This window comes from Colobus angolensis, unplaced genomic scaffold, assembly GCF_000951035.1.
Source record: "Colobus angolensis palliatus isolate OR3802 unplaced genomic scaffold, Cang.pa_1.0 Scaffold230, whole genome shotgun sequence".
Lineage (NCBI taxonomy): Eukaryota > Metazoa > Chordata > Mammalia > Primates > Cercopithecidae > Colobus > Colobus angolensis.
In genome coordinates this window covers 2930787-2941119 of record NW_012115489.1, presented here as the reverse complement: position 1 = coordinate 2941119, position 10333 = coordinate 2930787, and the positions used below count along the sequence as shown (strand labels likewise).

General features: G+C 40.5%; 1 protein-coding gene across 1 annotated transcript in view; it reads right to left on the bottom strand.

Moving 5' to 3' along the window:
* The window catches only part of WDR70 (WD repeat domain 70), a 383095-nt gene that overhangs the window by 357800 nt on the left and 14962 nt on the right, over nt 1–10333 (bottom strand). Inside the window, exon 5 of the mRNA XM_011944378.1 lies at nt 7126–7321. Coding sequence (XP_011799768.1) covers nt 7126–7321 — 196 coding nt within the window. The remainder of the gene's footprint in view (nt 1–7125; nt 7322–10333) is intronic.

The following is a 10333-nucleotide window of genomic DNA, read 5'->3' as shown; positions in this document are numbered from 1 at the left end:
TGAGGCAGGAGAATGGCGTAAACCCGGGAGGCGGAGCTTGCAGTGAGCTGAGATCCGGCCACTGCACTCCAGCCCAGGCAACAGAGCGAGACTCCATCTCAAAAAAAAAAAAAAAAACTTACTGTATATTTTAAAACAGCTAGAACAGAATAATTTGAATGTTCCTAGCATAAGAAAGAGATAAATATTTAAGCTGATGGATATCCTGGATATTCCAATTACCCTGTTTTAATCTGTACACATTTTATAAATATATCACAATATACATCAGATATATCCCAAAAATATATACATTATCAATTTTTTAGAAACTAAAAATAAAACTGTCATAATCCAGCAACCCCACTAATGAGTATATATCCAAAGGAAAGGAAATTCACATTTGATACCTGCACTCCCCTTTTCACTGCAGCATTATTCACAATGACCAAGATACGGAATCAACCTACATGTCCATCAATAAATGAATGGATTTAAAAATTTAATACACACACATACACACACACACACACACACACAAATACTATTTGGCCAAATTAAGAAAGTATAAAGTCATGTCACATGCAGTAACAAAGATGAGTTTACAGGACATTGTGTTAAATGAAATGAGCCAGGCACAGGAAGATTAATACCACATGTTCTCATTCAGATGAAGCTAAATAAACTGATCTCATAAAAGTGAAGAAAATAGTAGAAACAGAAACAAAAGGGTGAAAAGGGTACGAAAAAGAGGGGTATAGGGAGAGTTTGGTTAACACACAAAATTACAGCCAGATAGAATAAGTCCTAGTGTTCTATAGCATTGTAAAGTCACTATAGTTAACAATTATTTACTCTATATTTTCAAAGAGCTAAAAGTGAGGATTTTGAACATTGCCAACACAAAGAAATGATCAGTGTTTTAGGCAATGGATATGCTAATCACTCTGATTTGATCATTACACTCTGTATACAGATGTGGAGGATCACACTCTACCCCAGAAATATGTACAATTATGTCAATTAAAAATAATCTGTCAATTAAAAATAATATTTAAAAATGTAATATTGGCCAGGCACAATGACTTATGTCTGTAATACCAACACTTTGGAAAGCCAAGGTGTGAGGATGGTTTGAGCCCAGGTGAGACCAGCATGGGCTAGATGGTGAGACCCCACCTCTACAAAAATTTAAAAAATAAAAAAATTGGCCCGGGCAAGGTGGCTCACTCCTGTAATCCTATCACTTCAGGAGGCCAAGGCAGGTGGATTACCTGAGGTCAGGAGTTCAAGACCAGCCTGGCCAACATGGTGAAACTCCATCTCTACTAAAAATACAAAAAATTTGCTGGGTGCAGCGGCACGTGCCTGTAATTCCTGCTACTCAGGAAGCTGAGGCAGGAGAATCACTTGAACCCAGGAGGAGGAGGTTGCAGTGAGCCGAGATTGCACCACTGTACTCCAGCCTGGGTGACGGAGCAAGACTCCATCTCAAAAAAAAAAAAAAAAAAAAATTAATCTTTGGCCAGGCAGTGACTCCCGCCTGTAATCCCAGCACTTTCGGAGGCCAAGACAGGAGGATCACTTGAGCCCAGGAGTTTGAGACAAGCCTGGGCAACGTAGTAAGACCTCATCTCTACTAAAAAAAAAAAAAAAAAAATAGCTAGGTGTGGAGGCACATGCCTGTAATCCCAGCTACTCGGGAGGCTGAGGTGGGAGGATTGCTTAAGCCCAAGAGGTCAAGGCTGTAGTGAGCTTTGATTGCACCACTGTACTCCAGCCTGGGTGACAGAGAGACCCTGTCTCAAAAAAAATAAAAAAAAAAAAAAAACTGTAATCCTCTACAAAGCTTACTCAAATTCCACATCCTACAGAAAGCATTTATTCATACTTTCTGGATCTGATCTCATCCTCCTCATCTTTCTACTTTCTCCTAGTAAGAAAACTCAGCCATGCACTAATCAGGTGCAATTTCACGACCATAGCTGTATTTATATACATTTGGGTCTTCACTGTAGCAATTTTTTTCTGGCTTGCAATATGCTTCTTTCTTCCCTTCTGTTTATCAGCCAGCAGTCAGCCTTGCAAACCTTATTAGCTCACACAACCATAAACAAAATACCACAGACTGGGTGACTTAAAACAATAGAAATGTATTTGCTGACAGGTCTGGAGGCTAGAGGTCCATAATCAAGTGTGGACAAATGTGGTTTCTGGTGAGACCTCTCTTCCTGGCTTGCAGGCGACCACTTTCTGCTATGTCCTCACAAAGCCATTCCTCCTTTCCCGTGGGGGAGGAGGAGTTAGTGCACGCTTTCTGGCGTCTCTTTTTATAAAGACACTAATTCTATCAGATCAGGGCCTTATGACTTCATTTATCCTTAATTATTTCCTTAGAGGCCCCATCTCCAAATACAGCCACAGTGGGGGTTAGAGCTTCAACATGAATTTTAGAGAGACACATTCAGTCCATTACAAAACCCACTGTCACATTCATAGCTAAATCTAAATATTACTCAGTGAACTACCAAAAATAATGAAGCATATCTTCCTCATGTTTCCATAGTAGTTAATGTTTCCATAGTACTTTAGAAACTAGATATGTTTGTTTTTCACTGTGCATTTACGCTTAAAATGTTGAACGAGGGCTCCAATATACATTCAATACGTTAAACTTTGTTCATTTGTATCCTCCAAATCTGTCTCCTTACTGTCTTAACAATCTCTCAATCTCTGATTATGACTGTATATTGTCCATTTCTCCTTGTAATTTTGTCAATTTTTGCTTTATACACTTTCAATATACTGTTAAATGCATAGAGGTTGAGGACTGCCAATTTTTCCTTCAAAATAAACTGTTCCTTTTACCATTAAGGAATGTCACTTTTATCATTAATTGGTATTATGACTTAAAGATTTGAATACCAATTTTATCATATTAATCAGCTATCTTTTGGTTATTTTCCTGCTATATTCTACTGCTTGACATCCAACCTTTCTGTATAATTATAATTTAGGTATAACATGCATGTATACCTAAATTTTTTTAACCCAATCTGAGAATTTTTGTGTTTGGGGGTTTAGTCCATTTACATCTATTAATACTGATATATTTATATTCATACCTACCATCTTATTTCATAATCTCTATTTACCAAGATTATCTTCCTCTACCTCTTCTTTCTCCTTTCCTGTCTTTTATTGCAATGAGTGAATTTTCTTCAATGGCATATCAAGAGAATTAACACTGGAAGTAACACAGACAATAAGAGGGTACAGCTTTTCTGTGGAGAACTTAAAAACAATAATAAAATCAAGTAAAGATAAGCCTGCTTTTTATTATCACCTTGTGATGGCAATTATAAACAATGTTAGCTTAGATACTACTTAATGCTCTTTTTGCTACGGTTCCTGTTGAGTTTTAATAACATATATGTGAACTTCAATTAACATGCTTTTATTACTTATCTTTTAATAAACACTTTATTCTGGCCAGGTGCAGCAGCTCACACCTGTAATCCCAGCACTTTGGGAGGCTGAGGCAGGTGGATCACTTAAGGTCAGGAGTTCAAGACCAGCAGGGTCAACATGGTGAAACCCCATCACTACTAAAAATATAAAAAATTAGCCAGGCATGGTGGCAGATGCCTGTAATCCCAGCTACTCAGGAAGCTGAGGCAGGAGAATCACTTGAACCCGGGAGACGGAGGTTGCAGTGAGCCGAGATCATGCCACTGCATTCCAGTCTGGGCAACAGAATGACACTCCATCTCAAAAATAAATAAATAAATAAATAATAAAAATAAATAACCACTATATTCTACATGAAGTTAATTTGGAGAATTCCCAGTTATCTGCACCACACACACATGCACAAACACACTCAGCTACTCAGGTCTCTTACATACTGTTTTTCATGGTTCAGAATCATTCAAGCTTACTTCAATGGTAACTTCCTATCTCCAATCCCTGTTGTACTATGTTTCTGCATTTAAATACTAGATTCAAAATTTAAAAAGACTATAAAGACAAAGAAACAAAATGCTAAGCAAATCCAATTCTGTTTTCTATGGATGCCAAAAGAAAAAACAAAAGACATGGTTGGCAAAAGAATTTAAAAGGGTAAATGTTTGAATTCCTCAGTTGTTTTCACCAAAAGCATTCTAAAGCAATGGATCATTAAATGGCAATGTTTGACATCATGTAGCCATTTTCTCTGATTTTTAGAGAAAAAAAATTTAGAAGTTTTTACCAAACATACAATGAATTTTCTGTAAAGATACTTTCATGAAAAAAAAATTTTTTTTGAGACAGAGTCTTGCTCCGTTGCCAGGCTAGAGTGCAGTGGCGCAATCGCGACTCACTGCAGTCTGCCTCGCGGGTTCAAGCAATTCCCCTGCCTCAGCCTCCTGTCACCATGCCTGGCTAATTTTTGTATTTTTTTGTGTGTGTGTGTGAGATGGAGTCTTGCTCTGTCACCCAGGCTGGACTGCAGTGGCGCCATCTCAGCTCACTGCAAGCTCCACCTCCCAGGTTCATGCCATTCTCCTGCCTCAGTCTCCCAAGTAGCTGGGACTACAGGCGCCCACCACCACACCCGGCTAATTTTTTGTATTTTTAGTAGAGACGGGGTTTCACCATGTTGGCCAGGCTAGTCTGGAACTCCTGACCTCAAGTGATCAGCACTCCTCAGCCTCCCAAAGTACTGGGATTACAGGCGTGAGCCACAGTGCCCAGCCAAAATATTTCAACCTACAGAGATATTTAAAAGCCACTAGAATTGATAAAAGAAAAAATATACAATCAACATTGCAATTTCTGGAACTTATTGTAAAACAAAAATTTTAATGAAACTGCCAAATTTATTCTTATTCTTGTTTCTTTTAATTTTACATATGCACACACATGAATGCACGTGCAAGTGTGAGTATATATACTATATAGATCTGTTGTTTCATGTGAAAGAAAAATGTACAAAATTGAAATCAGAAGCTTTATTTGATGAACTACAGACAGACACAGATTGACAAATTTGCTACACTATGTACTGAGGAGGAATATGCAAAGACTACCGATTTTGACAGTCATTGACAGATTTACAAAAGCTGTTGCTTTTCTGATTATTTTTCATTTCATTTCATAATTATTACTAAAAATAATTCATCACATAAAGAAGGGAGGTGTTAAAAAATTATCTACCCCAGGTGTCAAATACAAAAGTACACCATTTCCTTTAGCATTCTTTCCTTTTAGTATTTTGGAGATTATACTTTTTTTTTTTTTTGAGACCAAATCTCAGCTGTCACCCAGGCTGGAGAGCAGGGGTGCAATCTCGGCTCACGGCAACCTCCGCCTCCCCGGTTCAAGTGATTATCCTGCTTCAGCCTCCCAAGTAGCTGTGGCTACAGGCGTGCGCCATGACCATGCCCAGCTAATTTTTGTATTTTTAGGAGAGATGGGGTTTCACCACGTTGGGTAGGACGGTCTCAATCTCTTGACCTCATAATCCATCCACCTCAGCCTCCCAAAGTGCTAGGATTACAGATGTGAGCCACAGCGCCCTGCCAGGCGATTACTCTTAAAATTGTAAACTTATATACTTGGCTTAAACTAATCTTTTTTTTTTTTTTTTTGAGACGGAGTCTGGCTCTGTCACCCAGGCTGAATGGAGTACAGTAGCGTGATCTCGGCTCATTGCAAGCTCCACCTCCCGGGTTCATGCCATTCTTCTGCCTCAGCCTCCCAAATAGCTGGGACTACAGGCGCCCGCCACCACACCTGGCTAATTTTTCTACTTTTAGTAGAGACGGGGTTTCACTGTGTTAGCCAGGATGATCTCAATCTCCTGACCTTGTGATCCGCCCACCTCAGCCTCCCAAAGTGCTGAGATTACAGGCGTGAGCCACCACGCCCGGCCGTCTTAAACTAATCTAAGGTTAACCGGTATCTCTGGCCTCCTCCCCAATAGTATCTACAAATCAATAAACTCTGATTTCACTCTCCCATCCTCCACTTTATTGTTGACAATAATTTTAGATTCACTTTGCTTTTAAATCCTCCCAAATTTACCCATCATTATTACTGACACACAATGCATACAGAGATTTTTTTTTTTTTTTTTTGAAACAGAGGCTCTTTTTGCCCAGGCTGGAGTGCAATGGCACAATCTCAGTTCACTCCGCCTACCAGGTGCAAGTGATTCTCCTGCCTCAGCCTCCCAAGTAGCTGGGATTACAGGCATGTGCCATACCAGGCCCAGCTAATTCTGTATTTTTAGTCGAGACATGGTTCCTCCATGTTGGTCAGGCTGGTCTCGAACTCCTGACCTCAGGTGATACACCTGCCTCAGCCTCCCAAAATGCTGGGATTACAGGTGTGAGCCACCATACCCAGCCACATATGTAGATTTAACAAAATGTTTTATCCATTGATTTATTTTTAACACATTGCTTTCAGTTCTCCATTTATTATTTTTTAGTTGTTTTCTTCCTCCTGAAGTTCTTTCAATACAGGCTGTCAGTAATAAACTCCACAGTTATTTTCCTCAGGTTTTTTGCGGGGGGCGGCAGAGGGTGTAGTTTGAGACAGGGACTCACTCTGTCACCCAGGCTGGAGTGTCATCCATCGACCTCACTGCAACCTCTGCCTCCTGGGCCCAAATTATCCTCCCACCTCAGCCTCCTGAGTAGCTGGGACCACAGATGCACGCCGTAACACCCGTCTAATTTTTGCATTTTTGTAGAAATAGAGTTTCACCATGTTGCCTAAGCTGGTCTTCAATTCCTGAGCTTAAGCGATCCGTCCACCTCGGCCTCCCAAAGTGCTAGGATTAGGTGTGAGCCACTGTACCTGGCCTTTTTCCTCGGTTTGGGTTTTTTGTTTGTTTGTTTGTTTTTTGGAGACAGGTCTGACTGTCTCCCAGGCTGGAGTGCAAAGGCACAATCTCGCCTCATTGCAACCACTGCCTCCCAGGTTCAAGCAATTCTCCAGCCTCAGCCTTCCAAGGAACTGGGATTACAGGTGTAAGCCTTTCCTCAGTTTTTAAAATGGCTCTTACTCATGAACAACAGTTTAGCAGGACTGATCTCTACAGTACTTTAAAGATATTACTCCACTGAATTCTTAAATTACCACTGAAATACTTACTTCCTCTTCCTCCTCCTCCTCTTCTTCTTCCTCTGCTTCTTCTTCTTCTTCATTAAGAGGTGGAGGTAAAGTACCGAGGATATCTTCGTCCATAAAATTAACTGGTTTTCCTACCATTTTAGGGGGTAAAGGAGGGCCAATTAACTCATCATCAGAAGAGTCAGAACTCTCTTCACTTTCACTGCTGCTTGTATCCCTGAAAACACAGAAACAGAAACTCTTTGCCTCTGCTGCAATAAAGAGCACACTTTGGAAATAGTACTCGTTTCTCAGGAAACTTTTCCTCTCCTATTAACAACAATTGGGTATTTTTTAATTTTTTCAAATTTGTAGTTCAAACATTAAATGTGTAATGCAAATATTATTTTATCTTAAGAAAGTTTAAAAAAAACTGTCTTACGCAAACAAAGTCAAAAATAAGGGTCACAGCAATTATACGTTAGAGGGCCATTAGACCATTAGCACTCATAAAGAGACAGGTGAGACTGAGTGCAATGGCTCACACCTGTAATGCCAGCACTTTCAGGGACCTAGGCAGGTGAACTGCTTATGCCCAAGAGTTTGCGACTAGCCTGGGAAACATCGCAAGACCTTGTTTCTACAAAAAATAAAAATTAGCCAGGTGTGGTGGCATTTGCTTGTGGTACCAGCTACTCAGGAGGCTGAGGTGGCAGGATCACTTGAGCCCAGCAGGTCAAGGCTACAGTGAACCATGACTGCATCACTGTACTCCAGCCAGAACAACAGTGAGACCCTGTCTCAAAATAGAGATATATAATAAAAATTTAATTTAAAAAATTTTTAAAGAGACAGGTGAACAAGGACATACAGAAGAAAAACTACAAAATAGTAATGGATAAAAACCACTGAGATGGCCAGTGCCTCAATTAACTATATTTGAATCCAATCCCTGATTGCCACAGTAGCAAATAATGCCAGTCATGTAAGGAAGTTAATATAACTCCCAAAAAAAATTTCCGAAATACAAGTTATTTCTCACGGCTAGTCCAAGTTTGCCACTTTGCCAAACATTAAATGTAGCATCCTTGCATTCTAAAAACACCATACTCTAACCAGGGGTATCCAAGGGACAGAATACAGTCATGGGTTCTTAATTTCTGTTTCCAGTTGGGCCAGTGAAGCCATTTCTTCATCCCTCTTTTCTACGTATCACTAGAGACAGAAACTAAAAACCATGGCTTCAGGATGCTAAAAGTCTAAAAGAAATCAACAACAGTATAAGGCAAGTTGGACAGGCTTGAGAGTCTAGAGCATATCATACTGATTCCCAAGTGGTTTCCTATCCGCCACACCTGAGGACTATTATACACTCTCATTAAGGTCTCTAGCAAGCACCTGTAAGTATAGCCCTCACCATCCACCACCCCTCCACCTGCCTCCAGAGCTGAGAATTCAGCATTCTTAATTGTATCAATTAATCTTTCAAATATTTGATAAGATTTAAAGTGGCACTGCCTTCTAATGAAGTATCTGTGGTATGTAAGCTCCAGGAAAGCACAAATTTCCGTTTTGTTCTAGCATCTAACATATTTCTAGCATCTAAAAAATGCTTCACCTATAAGAAGCACTCAATTATCTACTGAAGGAAAAACATGAGATTTTTCTTTTTGTTTTCATCTAGGTTAAACGCTGAAAAGAATATATTCTCACATTCAGGTTACCCTTAAACAGAGATATATGAACTAGCAAACCTCCATGAAGGACTGAGTTTCTAGATTTGAGCCACTGCCTAGCTCAAATCTCCACTCCAAGGCCTTCTTTCTAATTGAACAGGTTAAGTTTAGTTCACAACAAGGTCTTTGCACTTGGGAATTCCGTTGGCTGACTTATCCTTCCCATAGATTGTTACACAGCCTCTTTCTCATTTTTGGAGTTTCCTCAAATGTCTCCTCCTCAAAGAAGCCTAAGGGCACACCCCTTTTAAACCTTCAGGCAGGCACACTACCACTTCCCATTACCTTAAGTACCTTTATCTTCATTACATGCCTGCTAAGTTATTTTATTTGGTTATTTAGTTATTTGTTATCCATCCCTTCAAATACTCCCACAACATTGAGAGCTCAATGAGAACAAAGGTCTCATCTGACTTGCTAATTGCTGTATCTCAGTGCCTAAAATACTGTGTAATCCACAGAAGATACTCAATAAGTAATAGCTACATGACTAAATAAATTTATACTAAGCTATTCATACTCCAAAATTTCCCCCTTATAATTAACGCACAAGTTTCCAGCTATACTGTTTTAAAACAGATTTTTTTTTTTTTTTTTTTTTGAGACAGAGTCTCACTCTAGAGTGCCAGGGCGTGATCCTGGCTCACTCCTCAGCCCAGATTCGAGTGATTCTCTTGCCTCAGCCTCCCAAGTAGCTGGAATTACAGGCATGAGCCGCCACCATGCCCAGCTAATTTTTGTATTTTTAGTAGAGACGGGGTTTCATCATGTTGGCCAGGCTGGTCTCAAACTCCTGACCTCGTGATCCACCAGCTCGACCTCCCAAAGTACTGGGATTACAGACATGAGCCACCTTGCCCAGCCCTCAAGCATCTTTTCTAACCACAACAAAATAAAACCAAAATCAGGCCAGGCGCAGTGTCTCATGTCTATAATCCCAGCACTTTTCGAGGTAGAGTGAGCAAATTGCTTGAACTCAGGAGTTCAAGACTAGTCTGGGCAACATTGTGAAAGACTGTCTCTACAAAAAATACAAAAATTAGCCAGGCATGGTGGCACACACCTGTAGTACCAGTTATTTAAGGAGATGAGGTGGGAGGATCGCTCGAGTCGGTGAGTTAAGAATGTGCCACTGCACTCCAGCCTGGGTGACAGAGTGAAACCCTGTCTCAAAAGAAAAATTAAAAAATCAATAACAAGAGGAACCTTGGAAATTGTACAAATACATGAAAATTGGCCAGGCGCGGTGGCTCACGCCTGTAATCCCAGCACTTTGGGAGGCCGAGGCGGGCGGATCACAAGGTCAGGAGATGAAGACCACCCTGGCTAAGACGGTGAAACCCCGTCTCTGCTAAAAATACAAAAAATTAGTCAGGCACATTGGCAGGTGCCTGTAGTCCCCACTACTCGGGAGGCTGAGACAGCAGAATGGCGTGAACCCGGGAAGCGGAGCTTGCAGTGAGCCGAGATCGCGCCACTGCACTCCAGCCTGGGTGATGAGCAAGACTCCATCT